General features: G+C 42.5%; 4 protein-coding genes across 4 annotated transcripts; 1 reads left to right on the top strand and 3 right to left on the bottom strand.

Annotated features, from left to right (window-relative positions):
- Positions 1-204: 204 nt before the first annotated feature.
- Positions 205-2769, bottom strand: EAF02_004521 (uncharacterized protein; the record flags this gene model as incomplete). The annotated part of the gene is made up of 1 exon (XM_038900569.1): positions 205-2769. One exon carries the CDS (start codon positions 2767-2769, stop codon positions 205-207), a length of 2565 nt encoding a protein of 854 aa, XP_038759081.1.
- Positions 2770-5751: 2982 nt separating this feature from the next.
- On the bottom strand, positions 5752-8236 carry EAF02_004520 (uncharacterized protein). The gene is made up of 5 exons (XM_038900568.1): positions 7785-8236; positions 7522-7715; positions 6599-6732; positions 6418-6534; positions 5752-6357 (listed from the first exon to the last, which is right to left on the bottom strand). The coding sequence occupies exons 1-5, from the start codon at positions 8078-8080 to the stop codon at positions 6037-6039; spliced, it is 1062 nt and encodes a 353-aa protein (XP_038759080.1). The 5' UTR covers positions 8081-8236; the 3' UTR covers positions 5752-6036.
- A 941-nt stretch (positions 8237-9177) lies between these two features.
- Positions 9178-10346, top strand: EAF02_004519 (uncharacterized protein; the record flags this gene model as incomplete). Its single annotated transcript, XM_038900567.1, has 6 exons — positions 9178-9231; positions 9291-9503; positions 9587-9809; positions 9858-9973; positions 10022-10196; positions 10249-10346. 6 exons carry the CDS (start codon positions 9178-9180, stop codon positions 10344-10346), a joined length of 879 nt encoding a protein of 292 aa, XP_038759079.1.
- A 1532-nt stretch (positions 10347-11878) lies between these two features.
- EAF02_004518 (uncharacterized protein) lies at positions 11879-13538 on the bottom strand (the record flags this gene model as incomplete). The annotated part of the gene is made up of 2 exons (XM_038900566.1): positions 11879-12789; positions 12848-13538. The coding sequence occupies 2 exons, from the start codon at positions 13536-13538 to the stop codon at positions 11879-11881; spliced, it is 1602 nt and encodes a 533-aa protein (XP_038759078.1).
- Between the last annotated feature and the right edge of the window lie 2695 nt (positions 13539-16233).

The raw sequence follows: 16233 nt of genomic DNA, 5'->3' as shown, positions 1-16233 counted from the left end.
CATATAAATGCTACCTCATAATCATCGTAATAAAACGCAAAGAAAAGGGGCCCAGGTTCCAAATTCTCTTTTTCCCACACACACAAATGAAAAACAAAGCCAATGACGCCTCGAAAACTCACAATCCCACCAAACACCATATGTTAGGTATACATTCCCCAATTACTCCCTAGGACATATGCCTGTCACAGTAAATATTGTCTCTTAATTCTCTGCACTCTTGGTTTTCTTCTTGGAAAAGAAGGTTCCACCTCTCTTGGGTAGTACTTCCCCGTTAGCAATTGCTCTTTCTTCCGCGTAGCCTTTCCTGCGTTCTGCTCTTCGTGCCTCAATGGTCTCCTGGCTGATATGCCCGAAACCATTTCTTCGTCGGAAGCATGCGTCCATGAGTCCATTCGCATCGACGAGTCTTCGAGGAATAGTTTGTACGACTTGGAAAATTTCCATTGGATCGGAAACAGCCCTGATTTCCTGTTCTCCTACCTTAAAGATTGCTAAAGCGATGCGGAAAAGAGTCTTTGATCCTTCAAAGAAAAAGCTGTCCCAGACGCGAAGGGTAGTTTCAATTGGAAGAGTGCCAATAAAGCATGACATGAACCAAGCTGTGGTACATAATGTAATGGGAGGAAGACGCATGGATAGCCTGCCATCTCCTGCCGTACCATCAAGTTCTCCTCCAATCTTCGCCCAAATAGCCGGCATTGATTCTTTGATACTTGTCATCAAGACTCCTAAATCAAACATTGCGCCTTCTAGATTAACCTCGTGAGTTCCTGGCAAATAAACTCTCGTGATAATATTCAACATCCAAAAACTCTTCTCTTCATCCATAAACAGCAACAACAAACCCGCCAGAAAGTTCAAACTCTGGCAATACCCTATTTTGGGGTTATAGATACTAAATGCTTGCAATACTCTCCGCAACGACTTCAACATTGGGGTCTCCGGCTCCTTTATACTCGGCTGACTAGTCCGTTTTTCTGAAACAGGAGGAGGATCCGGCTTAAATTTGATATTATCCGGGAACGTGCGATTGAGATCCCGCTCAATAATCTCGTCGTCCGTCTCATTAACCGCCCCTGCAGCTGCTTGCTTCACCAAGTTATCATAAACTCCATAGTGCTTAGCGACCATAGCCGGACCACCTGCATACCAAAACCAAGCTTCACCGCGCCAATCAGGCGGTATCCCTTTGCGGACGAAACGTTTGACTTTTGCTGATTTTGGTGGAAATCGAATTGGCTTGTCGGTAATCAAACTGTGGTCCTTGAGTAGTAACACCCATTTCTTTCTTCTTCGCTCAACGTATTCATTATAAGGCCCACTCCAAGCTTCATATTCTTCCAAAGAAACGTATTGTGTCTTTTTCTTGAAACCATACCTGTCTCTAGCTGGGTCTGAAGCAATTGGTGTTGGTGGCGGTGGCACTACCGCGTGCGGTTCGAAGTATTTATCCCGAGTCTCATGAGGCGCTCCTGCACCATCAAATTCTTTCGACCCCGAAAAATCACTTGAAGGAAGATTAGGGGTAACTGTCGCACTTTGTGCCTCAAAAGCTTTGCCGTGGAATATCTCCGTGGAACCTCTAATTGAAAATTGCGACGCATCGAGAGTTTGAGGAGGAGCAAGAGAATCATCCATTGCCTCTTCCAACTTCGATTGCCTTCCCTCCGAATCTGGGGTCATTGGTCGAAACTCGTCGTCTTCATCAAGGAACTCCTGTCGATATACAGATCTGGGCTTAATTTCCGCACCAATTTCCAGGAGCTTATCCTCCAAATCATTATCTTCGACCCCCGAGTCCAGAAAGCCACCTTCATACATGCCAATTGCATCATCCACACTCATTCCTTCGTCTTTACCCCCAAAGAAAGAAGTGTGTGAACTACTTTTCGTCAATACACTGCTCCTCTCTGTCCCACTTGTTCCAAAATAACTCGAGTTTGTAGTCAAAGCAGATCTGAAGCTTGCTCGAACTTCCTCGTCATCAAAGTTTGTTGGTCGAATCGGGGGCTCTCGTCGATATATGGATGAGTTATTACTGTCGGGTCTATTGATTCCTGTTCTTGGCCTAAAATTTGCTTGTGGGATATTGCGCTGTCTCGCATTATTTAGATCTACAGTATGATAGTCCGGGATTGACGCAGAAGGTCGCAGGCTAGGTGCGGGTGCGGGTGCCGGCGGAGGTAATGGTTGGCCTGATTGTGAAGAAGATGATGAAAATCCTCTATCTCTTGTACTGAAAAGTGATCCATTGTTTATTGTTTCCTCATCCTGTGATGGTTCTACATGAAATGTCGAGGCATGAATCAAAGGGCTAGGAGACTCATTTCGTTTCCGCAGACTGGCTTGCCGTGGTCTAGAGAAATTGTCTACTACCTTTTCCGGGGTCCGCCTGCCAGTGGAAGAATGCGATCGCACGTTACTAAGTTGTCTCAATCGTGAAGCCTCTGAAGGCTTTCGTCGAAGTTTCTGCTGTGGTGGAGCAGTTAAAGATCGGGAGGGTTCATTAGATGCTGAATGATGCGAGGTTGAGGGTCTTTGTAGCGGGATAGGAGGGTTTTGGGCGAGGGGGTTAATGGGCAAATAATGATCTCGAGTGGATGGTGTTGGTGACTTGGGTGGAAATGGAAATGGGCGATTTCCAGACCTAGAAGTATTAACAGATAACTCGGAAGCTTTAGATGACGTCCGAGGTCTTGTTGGATACAGGTTGAATTTCTGACTTCGTTGTTGTCTGATCTGCACATGCGGACTCCTGTTATCCATGTTGTTGGAAATGGGAGAAGACGTTTCAACGCCATAATATCCATTTCCCATATTCATCGTCAAGGCCAAACTAGTAAGCCCCTTATCGCGACTATTCCATTTAAACCTTCAAACTCTCCCCATATATATCAAGTAGCGTTCGAACCACCTCACCCCAGGTCTTTTGACCCCGATCTTATTCGGAAGGACCCTGTAGTAATTGAAATCGTCAACATCAAAGCAAGAGGATTCTTTCGTCCGAGGATACTTTTCTTTCTTTCTGTCGAAGAAAGAGGCTAGTCTTGCAGGTGGTACAATTATGTTGTGAAATGGTGAATGGTAATTGTCGGGGTAGGCATTCGGCGAAGTTGATCCTTCGAGTATCGAGGTATTGGGGGTACCAGTACTCCGTATATTCTCCAATCTCCAATTTCCAGAGAATGGCCAATTATTCAGTGTTGTTCCAAATGTTCCAGTATCTTGTCCTCGCAATTCAATTTGTGTCTCCAATGTTTCAAATGTTAGAAACGATTTTAGTTAACGAGAGTGTGAAGTAAGTATGAGAATAGGAAATGGAGAATGGAGAGTTGAGTATGAAGTGATTCAAGTGAAGTGAAGTGAAGGCCAGGAATAGAAAGAATTATGCAGGAAAGTGGATATGATTAGGGATTAACCAGCAAAGAAGTAATAATGAATGAATGAATTAATCAATCAGTTAATTAATTGATTATTGGAGCGAGTGAGGGATTGAATTTATGAAGCTATGAAGCAGTGTGAAGGAATGAAGGAGATATCAAAAGTGTCTTCCGTCGTAGTGTTGATGTTGTAGTAGCAGTAGCAGTAGCAGTAGCAGTAGCAGTAGCAGTAGCAGTAGCAGTAGCAGTAGTAGTAGTAGTAGTAGTAGTATTCTACTTGCTTGTACTCCCGTTCGTATTGTATTTTGAGTGAAGAGAAGCTTAAGGAAAGGATTAGGTAGTGAATGACTACTCCTGAGTAATAATTGATGGTATTTTGGTATCTTGGTGTTCGGGTATGGTGCAGTATGGCATGGTATGGCATGGGATGTACGGAGTTGTCGGTTGATCCACCCTTTCCAACTGAAACAAAGGCAAAGACCCAAAATTATGAAGGTGTATGAAATTCTCGCTCCACTAATGAAACGAAGGGGAGAAGGAGGTTTGATGTTGAAATTTGAGATTGGAGAATGAATGAATTTGATATATGAATAAACTGCAGGTGGTACAGATAGACAGATAGACAGATAGACAGATAGACAGATAGACAGATAGACAGATAGACAGATAGACAGATAGACAGATAGACAGATAGACAGATAGACAGATAGACAGACAGACAGACAGACAGATGGAAAAGCTAGAGACCTAGGTAGGTAGATGAATGATAAAGGAAAGGTTTAAGAATTCGAAATCTTTGGTTCAATTCATTTTATTTCGTAAAATGGTCAAAGCAAGTAAATACCAATACCTACCTAGGTAATAGCAATATAGTAATAAGAATAGTAATAAGCAAAAAAGAAAAAAAAAGAAGAAGAAAATTTCAAAAATCGATGTTGAAGATGGACAGATTCATAGAGTACCTAGACAAACAGAGAGAGATACAGATAATATACCCGGTATCCAGTATCTCAAGCAATCAGAATACTCCATACAATTTTGATTTATACCTACGTTCCATATTTTATTTTATATCTTCGAATTAATACTGGCCAAATACGCCCGTTGTACGCCAATGTATGGCGATCTTCTTACAACAAGGTACCGTCCTCTACCTTTTATTACGATTACGATTCCCTCTGTACCTATACGAAGTAGGAGGGAGGTACTAGGTAGTGTAGGTCCTCTCTCTTGCTTTGAACTCTGGATTGTACTCGGGATAGATGTATATAAAAACCTAGTGTTCGTCAGTTACATCCATCCATCCATCCATCCATCCATCCATCCATCTAGTCCAGTTCCCGCTATGTCCAAGAACTAGCCGATAATAAAACCCAATTCAAAGGACCTTTTCCTCAATCCCCTGGACTGCTATTCGTTCAATTGATTCCATTTTCCAATTAGTCCATCCCCATCTACCCGTCGTTCTATCATCAATCAATCAACTCCTCCGTGCCGAAGAGTATCCCCATCTCGAAGGGTAAAAGAAAAAAGTAAAATTGATCCTAATCTTAATTTGGGTGTTCCGCTGCATCAATAATCCTGGTTGAGATTCTTTGGCCAAGAATTATCATGTCTGAGTGTTTGGGAAGTGGTCCGGTGGAAAAGCTTTAATAAAAGCTACTGAGAAGGGAATTCAAGGGAGAAGATGAAGTAAGCGAGATCAAATTGGAAAGTAAATATGTAAAATGTATAAAAGATATAAAATATCTACCTACATATGTCATGATTAACAAGCTAATCATTATTAATGTGGTACGAGAGTAAGATAAAGCTTGCTAGTCAGGAAGAACTGATGGAAATTATTTTAATTTATCTCTAACAATATATGGAAAATTCAATCAACACTCTGATGAGGAGATTTAGATGATATATCCGACTACATACCTCTCTCTACCTACGACATATCTATTACATATTGACTACATATCTACTTCATATCTACCAACAAGTATCTCATTCATAGCTACCCCGGTCACTTATTGTCATATCAAATGTCATCAGATATCTACCTAGCATCTTCTTCAATTTCATCTCTTTTGACTTTATCTTCCATAACGCTCAACCCTCGTCTCCCTTTCCCCTCTAGTTCTTCTCCCTCCCCAACTTTTACCCGCCGTCTCAATGCTAGCAGAAGAGTAAGGAGGCATGAGCGTTTATCTCTTCTCATATCCGTCGATAATTCTTGTCATTATTCCGAAAGAGTGGAGTCAGTATTACGACGGAAGAAAAAGTAAGAATCAATTTGGTAAAAAGGGCAAAGATGGCGAAAGAGAGAAAAAAAAGTATGGGTTGTTAAGATGCAAAAGTGTACGTTTGGAGATGATCCATCCGTTTCGAATTCAGCTCAGTTTAAATCATGCAACATCTTCCCCGGAAAAGCAATGTATTTATATTCCCGATTTTTTTGGCTGTCTGATACGGTAAAAGTAATTTCTTCTATGCACCCTTAAACGCCAATGCCAATCATCTCGCTGCTGAAAATCGCTGTCGTTCATCGTCATATGTCTTTGACTTCGTCTCATATCGTTTCCCTTTCGAGATCATGCAACCTCCATCCTTTCCTTCATACAGCGCCGATTTGCTACCCCTAATTCATACTTCCGCCCAATCTTCATTTCTTCATGGCGTATTTCTTTGTATTTTCCTTCGCTTCCTTTGCAAAACCATCCGCGTCATTCTTCAACTTCTCCGCAATCGTATTTTCTAAAGGGTCATCTGGGTTTGGAGTGATTAAAAGATTCCTGATCGCCCCGAGAATAGCTGTAATCTTTCCACTAGGCTTCCATTTGTCTTGCTTCAACTCATCCACGCAAATTGATCCTTTTTCATCGAAGGTAATGTTGGGGTGGTAAATGCGAGTTACGAAGTTGACCACGGGAGGTTTGAATGGGTAGTCTTTGGGAAGGACGACGTTGAGAACAAATAAACCACCCTGACGTGCCAAGTGTTAGTGAAGAGTCGAGCGACAAGCTGTGTAGATAGAAAAACATACGGCATATGGTGTTTCGGCAGGACCTTCCATCTCGACCTTCCATTGATGCAAGTCTTCCTCCTTCACTAAAGATGTGCTGATGCCTGGAATGGGGTTATCGGTCACTTCCTTGAACTCCTAACATACATTCTGTTAGACCATACTCTGCTTCAATTTGGATTTAGGAGTAAGAGTTACGAACTTTGGCGATACGTCGTGCTGCCATCTTGACGGTTGAGAGCTTCGAAGGTAGCTGCAAATTATGGCGGGGTAGGTATGTTGATATGGGGGAGGGAGGGAATTCGAGAATTGCAGTGGAAGTTGAGGTCCTGTTTACTTTGTTATTATAATAGGAATAAGATCGGTATTTGAGGATTCTTACTTATAAGAAATAGAGTGGATATCGATCTCTAAGAGTTATTAAGAATTGTAAGAGCGAGCTCTATTATAAAGTTACTTATTCTGTTTTGTTATTGAGTGTTTGATATGAGGTGAGTGAGAGTGCAGTACTTCATAGAAAGCTATCGTAACCCAACCCAACCAAATTCACTCAAGGTTCACGTCAGAGCTTGAAGATAATCGGCATTTCCATCCCTGTTGTTCCGAGGATAGAAAGTGCAAGGCTGAGCATTTTGCCGGAAGGCTACTTTTACGGAATCATCATCATGCTGATGATTAAGTTATCGGATGCGGAAAGTAGGTGTTGCACTAGGTAGCTGGAGTGTTTAAACCTTTGCGAAAATTGAAGTTTCAAGAAGGGTGTGGGTTTCTGCAGCCAGGAATTGTCCTCAAAAAGGTACCTAGGTTGAGCTCGTAGAGGTCTCCAAATCTTTGTCTTTATCCATTGTTCGAATCCCTCCGAACTGAACTTGGTTGATATTAGATAGATATACAGCAAAGTCTACAGAGAAGAGAACCCCAGTATTCTCCAAGTTCCGCAAATTTCATTGCATGAACCCACCTGCACGTCTATCACCTTCACAATATTGACAGCAAAACATCCTCACAATCACATGTGCGTCGACTCTTTCAGATCATGTAAACTTGGGGTATCATCTTTTTCTGGGTGCCATCCTAAATTCAGCTATTCCCTTGGTTATTCTCTCTGTAGAACTACAACCAAACCCATCATTCCCAACATAACAGTCTTAAGCCAAGGGTGCTCGCTGAGTAAGATAGTAACATATCCCACAAATGGTATATATCCCACTACACTGCCAATGATATCTTCTCTCTCAATATAATCTTGTCCACGCGCATACAATTCTGTATCATCTGCCACGTTGTTGTCTCCCTTTGTCAATAACTTCGCTTTGGGCCTATGGTCACAAATATCAGCATGAGAGTCCGTGGTACTTCCACCGCGCCAGTGAAATAGAGGCACTTACCCTGCGCCAAACTTTCTAACCAATCGATGCACAATAGGTATATCCTTTCCCTTGACATTGTAAACCACAATTTCCCCAACCTTGGTTTCTTCCAGTAAATTCCTGTTCCATAGAAATAAGAGATCTCCACGCTGGAATGCAGGTTCCATGGAGCCAGACAATACGACAACAATTGGCGATGGAGAATCTGACGCTACTGAAAGACCTTTCCACATCATAAACGCCGTAGAAAGAATGAGGGCGAAATTCAGCACTTGAGCCGCTGCCTGGCGGGGGTTCTGGAGAAAGGAAAGCATTGTCGCAATGCGCAATCCCTGGGTGAAATCTGGTAGGAATTCAAGCTGTGAGAATCAGCAGATTGATTGCCTTGAGACAATTCAAAAATGACGGGTAGTCGTTTCGTGATGATGATTGCGATCAAAAGTACGGACACATTTCTTACAATTGGAAGTTGTAATTGAGGACACCTTCTGAAGGTAAGGATTAGTTATGCTTGGTTTATGCTTGGTCTATGCTACTGGTCCGTGCGTTCTGCATCAGTCCGGGCAGTGAGGCAGTCTCATTTCATTGTCTTCATCTGGATACTGGGTACCTAGTAGGTACGGACTAATTGAGAGAATCGGACGCTTGACGAAGCTACCTTTCATATAAATGATATTGAGTACACAATTACCACGAAATCGAGGAAAGGACTCATGTATCTCATCAACACGATAGTAGGTAAACGCAGAGTCTACCTCCCTTCTCTTTGACTCTATCGTATATCATTTTGAGAAAGGGAAGGAACGGAAGCGTCCCGAAACATCAACATGTGCCAGTGTCTGAATGCTTGAGACTGTTGACTAGCTGTAGCTCACGACTTCGGACTGGTTTATTGTGCATAATATATTGCACATCAAGCTGCATTACGACAATCAGCCTCTTTCTGGACAATCGTCTATCTAGTTTGCTATTGAAGTCATAGTAGATATCACGACCCTCCTCTTCCATTTCTATTGTATACTCCCGAGAACTCATTTGATGGGTAATGCCTTTCCAGTGCACCCTAATCGTGTTGTCCTTATAACCTTGCCATTTCTTTTTGGCCGTCGTGTCTCTTCGCGCCTGCCATTCGTGTCGTTGAGAACGGGAAGTGCAGGTCCTCACTTACTCCTTCCTGCGTTGCACTTTCCCATGCTAATTTTTTTCATATCATGTTTACTTTCTTCTTCCCCTCTGTTTTCTTTCTTTCTCTTCATCTCACATCACAACACAGTTCTTCGCAAATCGTCTTCTCTGTCCGTCGTTTTAATTACTCGATTCATTCATCCAATTCTCGTTTTGGTCACTTTCGTCTTTCGCCTCATACCTATCGGACTTCATTTATCTTTTTCCCCAAATCTTTCCCCTCAAAATGTCTTCGTCCACCGCTTTGCTTCCAAGCGGAAGTCACAAGAAGAATGATCATGTAAGTTGTCTCGAAACGATCCCATTCGTAATTCTTTGGAGGCCCTAATTCAGTCACAGCCTATCTTTCTTCGTGCTTGCCACTCTCCATGGCTCAACGTCTCTCAGAAATCCCTTGTTATGTTCAGAGGAGCCCTTGCAGCATACTTCTTGATTTCCAGTCTTGTGATCCTTCACTACGAACTTGAAATCAACAAAAATGGCTGGCTGGTCGTTTACAACCTTTCGAATATCGTGTACGGCTTGCAAATCCTGTACGCCTGGGTTGCGTTTGTAAGTATTCGTCCTTGATTCCTTGTGCCACTTGCATTTGTATACATTCTCAATGCTCAGTGCTAATCTTTATCCACTGACAGACCTGGACCTTCATGCATCTCTACTACCCGCATAGCAATGACAACAATTGTTCGACAATCTCTGCCTCTGTTAGGAAGTTCCTCTCACCATCTCGCAAGACCGCCAACACCAACGAAAAGTACCTGTTCAGTGTCTTTCATTGGACCATTCTTGCTTTCCCTCATGTCGTTACCTTCATACATTGGGCAGTCATCGTTCCACGGAATGAAACATCGATCCCAGGTAAGAACTCTTTCATGAAATCGCAATTCAACCCTAATCAAAAATTAGGTGATAAAATTTTTCATGATAAGCTCACAACTTTCTTCGTTTTCAGCAAGTATGGTTTCAACTCCGTCCTTGCTTTGGTCGAGCTCTTCATCCTAAGCAGCATCAAACGATCTGACGTAGGTTTTTCTGATTCCGTCTCACTTATTCTGCTAAATATGTTTCAGCCTGTCTGGAACCATGTTTTTGCTCTTGCTGCACTTTCTCTCGTATATGTTGGCTGGGCAGCTATCGGCAAGTACATTGTGGGAAAATACACCTACTTCTTCTTGGATCATGAGAAGACTGGATGGGAATATTACTGGGCATCAGTTGCCGCTTTCGTCGTTCTTGTTGAACTTTGTAAGCGCCCCCCCCTTAACTTGCGATCATGTAATCTTGCTAATGAATTTAGTCTTCGTCTTTGTGTATTCCCTCACGGGCGTTCGTGAGTCCATGACCAAGAAACAAAATGACGATAAGAACACTGGATACCAAAGACTTCCCCAGTAGAACTTTGCAACCCAGAAAGAGAGCCGAGAGAACTCTAAGCACAATCGTCGAGGGGGAGGAGTCTTGCGTAGAAAGATTAAGAAGGATCAAAGTCTTGATGGACAGCAATCCTAATGACTTGTCCAGGTATCATACTTTTTGACTTTGCTTTGTTTGGCATTTTATTTGTTTTGTTTCCTATTCTGTTTTCGGACTGTGGTATGAAGGCCTTTGGGTTCTCTCTCTGTAATTATCCTGATTCGCCCACTTTGCTTTAGCTTTACTTCGATACCTACATGAACTACTTCTTGACTTTCGAGTTCATGTGTTCTTTGTATGTGTGATCATGGAGTTGAATATCGTAATTGGCTTAATTAAACTGAAAGCAAAGCGTTGAGGATGTGTACAAGTGATATGACGGACACCCACATTTGATGCGGCTGTAGTGATTCATCAACGTTTTCCCATGAACTTGTTGACAGTAATACAAATTTGTGTCGTGTCTACTTGATCATTGATGTGGACGATATTACCTCCGTGTACGCCAAGATAATAGTAAATACACATAAGAATCAACAAAATCCTAGCTAAAAACGGGTTGCGGGAGTGAGGACAGCGGGTGGGACTGAGTTTCGATGTTGGTTGAGGAAGATGGGGAAAAAGGGGCAAAGAAGTGATAGAGAATGGACAAGAAGGGGAAACACTCGATATGAGTGGAGGTTGAATTTGCAGGTTCAAAGGCATTGAGATACTTTTAGTTCTACCTTTACTTTGAAAGCCATCTAGCCCGTCACACCACACATCATCACTCGTTAACAATGATGTAAAAGTTTAACTTGTTTTTGAATTGCTGCTAAATACATGATCTTTCGCTAAAAGCTGACACCCGCCACATATCCCCTCCATTCACAATCCGCGCTATTAACACATTGCTCTAGAAGAGAATGATGGTAAATAGAATACAATACTGCTACAAGCAGACCCTATTAGGGAAGTTGTTTCACCGCGTATTTTGTATGCTATTGCCAAAGTATGGTCCAATCCCCTTGACGTGATCTCGAACATCTTCCAACATCCATCCTCGAACATCTTCAAACGTCCATCCTCGATACAAGTTACAGCCATTGGAGCTTCATCTGCAGACTAACATGTATCATAATTAAAACCATTTATGAAAATCTGTTGCCATTTGAAGCAAAATCTCTGTATGTTCCAAGGATTAGATTGAAAAGGAAAAAAAAAGCGGAATTGAGCAAGAACTTTTTGTCATATACCATCCACTTCAACAGACGGTATGTGTGCCTATTAGCACAACCGAAGTCTATGAAACTTTTATGTATGATGACCATGCTTTTGTCTATTGCCAATTCATCCATCGTTACGCTAGATATACAAAGTACAAAGAAAATAATTAGACAAAAAGAAATTTGAGGCCAGGAATGACAGTCAAAAGGTGTCATGCCGTCCATCATCGTAATTAATCATTGTCCAGGAATGATTATTGAGCAATCGCAAGCTGCGGAAGTTGGAAGCAAGATGTATGCAATAATTTTTCATGCATTGCTGCGACTTCTCTTGTGCTGACGTCCCTGAGATGCACCGCTCGATTTCCGCTTTCGGTTTGCGACGTCACCGGCGGGACTAGAGGGCATGAGGGTTTTAGGTTTTCGTCGAGGGGTTAAAGAGCTTGTGAGAGAATCGAGGTGTCCATTCTTAACACCTTTGATTGTGGAGGTTCCAAATGCTAGTGCATCTTTGGAAACAGTATTGCTGTTGATGAGGTTTTCGTTCTGTCGATTAAGGCGAAAAGCACCGACGTTGGTATTCTTGTCAAGATGGACTAGAAGGGGGTGAAGGCCATCGGACGTCGTTGGGCGAGCAGGGGTAGATGACGGCGTTTCGGCTAGATCGTCTACAGATTCACCTTGCTCCTCATCTAATGCCTCATCCATGTGAAGCAAGTCGCCCCAATCAAGAGGTTCATTCTGATCATCGCTATCGTCATATGATGAACTACTCGTCGGGCGAACGGCATTCTCGTTCATGAAAACGGAATTTTCGAAAAAAGCTTCTGGGTTACCAGTGTGGTAAGATCCAAATTCGGATGGGGTATCTGATACTGCGCTCATCATAATGTTGGCTTGATTGCTAAGGACTGGATTGTACTGTTCCATGCTGCCGTTTCTAAGGGGTGAGGGTGAGCTAATATCCTGAAGTCTGGTAGGGTCGGAAGAGTACATTAAAAGGTCCTTTCCATGCTCGTCTAATATAACAAAGGGTACATCAGTATTATGATACCAAGTAATGACATCAGGTTGTCCCTTTTTGCGCTGAATTCGAAAACCAAGGCATGGTGGAGGTGGTGGTGAATTGCCTCGAGGTGTAGACGCATCTATTTCTGGACGATTCTCTCTCCAATCTTCATCGTCAGTTGTATCTCCACCCGAGACATCGCTAAGATCAGCTACAACACATGGTTGTTAGTCCTCGGCTCAACAGCTATGCTTGTTGAATTCACTTACATTGATACCCAGATGCGTCTGATTCATCACTATCACTTTCTCCAGAATTACCCGAATCATTGTCTTCGTTTCCCCATTCTAAATCTGGATCAGAACCATGATCGTCATCATTGTATGTGTCATCCTCCAGTCCTCTTGCGATACGAGGTGGAAGTGCGTCGGCACTCAAGAATGGACCTTGAGCGGAGGTCGCGGTGTCGAATAGATCAGGGTGCCACATATCCTCATCATCAGAGATGCTGCTATCTGTATCGTCGTCGGTGACTTTATTAACCCTCTTGAGATCACCATTGGAACGAATTTTGTACTCCTGGATCATATTATCCTCGAAAAACCTAGAGTTATCGGCCAGTTCTTCTGGCGAATCATCAATTCCTTCCCAGTCTTCAAACTTCATTGTTGCTCGAGGTGTGTCTTGTACATCAGTATCCTCCTCGACAGTCTCTAAATCGTCATCTTCTTCAGCCGATTCGAACATAGCTGCTTCTTCATACTTTTCAATCTTAGACCCCCCGGTTCCCCCAAATACATCGGGCTCGTCATCTGAATCATTGTCTTCAGAATCACTGATCAAATCCACAGCAGCATACGAAGAGTCGGAGGAGTAATCTGTGACCTTTTTGGAATTCTTCAACTTAAGCTTGATCTTAGGGGGGGTCTTGAAAGACTGTCCTTGTGTGTTTCGAGACATTGTGTTTGTGTTTAATATAATCTGCAAGAACAATTTGTTGTGGGGTCGATTGCGTGTGACCGAAAGTATCGGCGGTGAGAGGAAGGTTGCAGATGGGTGGAGTGTAAAGGTAATATTTTGTGGTAAATTATGACTCGTGCGTTGTAAAATATGACAATCGAGTCTATGAGAGTTGGTCTTGGATTGTGTTTAAAAGTCAATTGAAAGATTCGATGTTGTGTAGGTTGTCGGTAGGTAAAAGTTTTGATTTTGGTTCGTTTGGTTGATGAGAGCCTTCTCACCCCTTGGGAAATGGCAAGGGTTGAGCTCGATCAATAATGGTGATTGAATTTGAAACTTTCGAACAACATTAGACCAATTTGTTGTAAGTCGGCTGGTAAGACAGTGAAAGTCTAGTGATTTCGTCAAGATCGAATGGTATAAGATTGGGAATTTACTCGTTGGCTGAAGGGACTACAGACATGCCCGGTTGAGCATGCTGTAGTGGGTATTCACTGCTCAGCGATGGCCTGCGGCATTGTCTCGACGTATTGATAATTGTGAGGATATACTTATTTGAATAAGTGTAGGGTGACTTCGTTGTCTTATGTTGAATTTGGGTTGTTGAGGTGGAAGAGTGAGAGTGAGAGGAAGAGGAGACATAATTAAGTTTTTGGAGGGGGTGACAATTTTCATAAATTGACGCTAACGATTGCAAGTGCAAAGTGAATATTACTGGGAGAGACTAGGTAGCTGACTGGACTGGACTGGGTACCAAGTACGTACTAGGTAGGTAATTGAAATGGAAATTGAATTTTTTTTTTCTTCTCTTTTTTTTGGTTTGAGCTTCTGCTAATAAATTGTGCGTGCGCGTCGATAATCCTTGCAGAAAAATAATATGGGGATTGGTCGACATGAACGTTTCAACCGAAATTGACTGATTGGTCTATAACATTGGATATGATTGGTTGATTCAGTCACACCTCTGTCTGTACCTCCTACCATCCAGCAGGTAGGTCGTGCTCTTTACTACCTTTCACTTGGGCGGGTAGGTAGGTTCATCGCTCACCGCTACTATCATTGATATCAAGAGACCATCTACCTACTCGAGAGTACCTACATAGTTACGTGGTCCAACTCCGAACAGTCATTGTCGTAGGAGGAAAAAGTATTCTGCCTCCACGGCAGTGGCCCCCGGAGGGTCAGCGAAGCATCACTCTATCGACTACTCAAAAGTCACTTTTTCCAGATGATAACATGGAGTCATAATACTCAGGTGTTGAATAGAAAGAGTGAATTAGGTTTACCGGATGGATATTCTGACCTCGGCCAAGACGAGAAAAAGTAGGTACACAAGAAAGGAATCAGTTTCATTCGTCAACAGCTAGCCTCTATCATTTTGATGGGAGTCATCTAGGAAGAATTCTTGACTCCAGATCAAGGCATTTGCTTCACTACCTAGGTAGTCAATTTCTCGGAGTCATCTAGAGAGATTTTCCAAAGCTAGATCAAGTCATCGATGCATGATAGTATAGGGATGCACAAGCTAGGTCGAACTAAGATACATATACATGTATGACAACCTTGGAAAACCTGCAAGATTGATATGCACCAAATCGTCGCATTTGGTATTCGTCAGAAGGATAGAAATTTACACTTATATGGAGATATGGAGCCATAGAACGCAAGTAGTCATCGAAAAATCCTGTGCAGTGTAAATCTCCCAAGTATGCAGCAGAGTTGTATGATGTAAAGAGAGAAAACCAGCAGGGAATGGGAGAAGAAGTGGTGTTATTGGTGATAATTGGAAGCCTCAAAGTTAGAATATCGAATTATTCATGGCAAAAGAGTCAGTCGATAGCAAATTTGGAAGTGGAGATTTTGATGCTACGGCGGGGCAATTGTATACGATGTACGGAGTACAACGGTCCAGTCTCTTCTTCTCTCCTGTGGATACATTTCCATCCCAAAATAACTAACGCAGCATATCCCTAGCAAAGAATATTATTCTTCTACTCCGTATCGTACATGCAGAACATCTGTGTTCCCAATGAGGCCATTGACAGAAGAGATGAATTTGTTATGCGGTATTGGCGGACATTGTTAAAATCTTTCTTTCTCTTTACCACAGAGGACTTTAGCTCAAATCGACGCTCACATTCGTAAACTCCGGGAAGAAACTAACATCAAGATAACAAGGTGTTCGCAAAACCAGCACGCAGTTGGTTGTGAATAGGAAATGGATTTTGTCTAAAACGGGATCTTCGGTTTTTGAGGTAGGTAGATAGGATACCTAGGTAGGTTGGCGAGTGGTATCGCAGATCTACGGCATCTAACGTCATGGCAATTTATCTAGTTCGTAGGAAGGCAGGAATGCCATAGACTTAATGATTCATCGAGAATGTGTTTCATCCCGAGGGACTGGAGGAAAGAATTTTATCCATTCCTCAAGATATCAATGGATATCCGGAGTATGTAATGTACGTATATTTGACTCTTGAGGCTGATTGATGTGTGTCTCAGGAATCAACTCTGCCCCTGTTACTCGGTTGCCGACCTACCTACCTGGGTTACTTTACCTTACCTTACCTTACCGGACGACTCGTGCTTTTTAGTCAATGGTAACCTTACCTAGTCGTATCGTATAGTAGTGTAGTCATACATGGTACCTAGTTACTCTTGAACTATTTCTTCTGTTTTGGGGTTGAGATCAACG

The sequence above is a fragment of the Botrytis sinoallii genome, assembly GCF_014898435.1.
Source record: "Botrytis sinoallii strain Bc 23 chromosome Unknown BSIN_007, whole genome shotgun sequence".
Taxonomy (NCBI): Eukaryota; Fungi; Ascomycota; class Leotiomycetes; order Helotiales; family Sclerotiniaceae; genus Botrytis; species Botrytis sinoallii.
This window is presented reverse-complemented; position numbering and strand designations above follow the sequence as displayed.

Bases quoted from the DNA above. Each gene is read 5' to 3' on its own strand.
- EAF02_004520 (XM_038900568.1), bottom strand. From the start codon at position 8,080: ATGCTTTCCTTTCTCCAGAACCCCCGCCAGGCAGCGGCTCAAGTGCTG. The intron at 7,716-7,784 runs GTAAGTGCCTCT...TTGTGACCATAG, and splicing joins GTTAGAAAGTTTGGCGCAGG to GCCCAAAGCGAAGTTATTGA. The intron at 6,358-6,417 runs GTATGTTTTTCT...TTGGCACGTCAG, and splicing joins CTGCCGAAACACCATATGCC to GGTGGTTTATTTGTTCTCAA.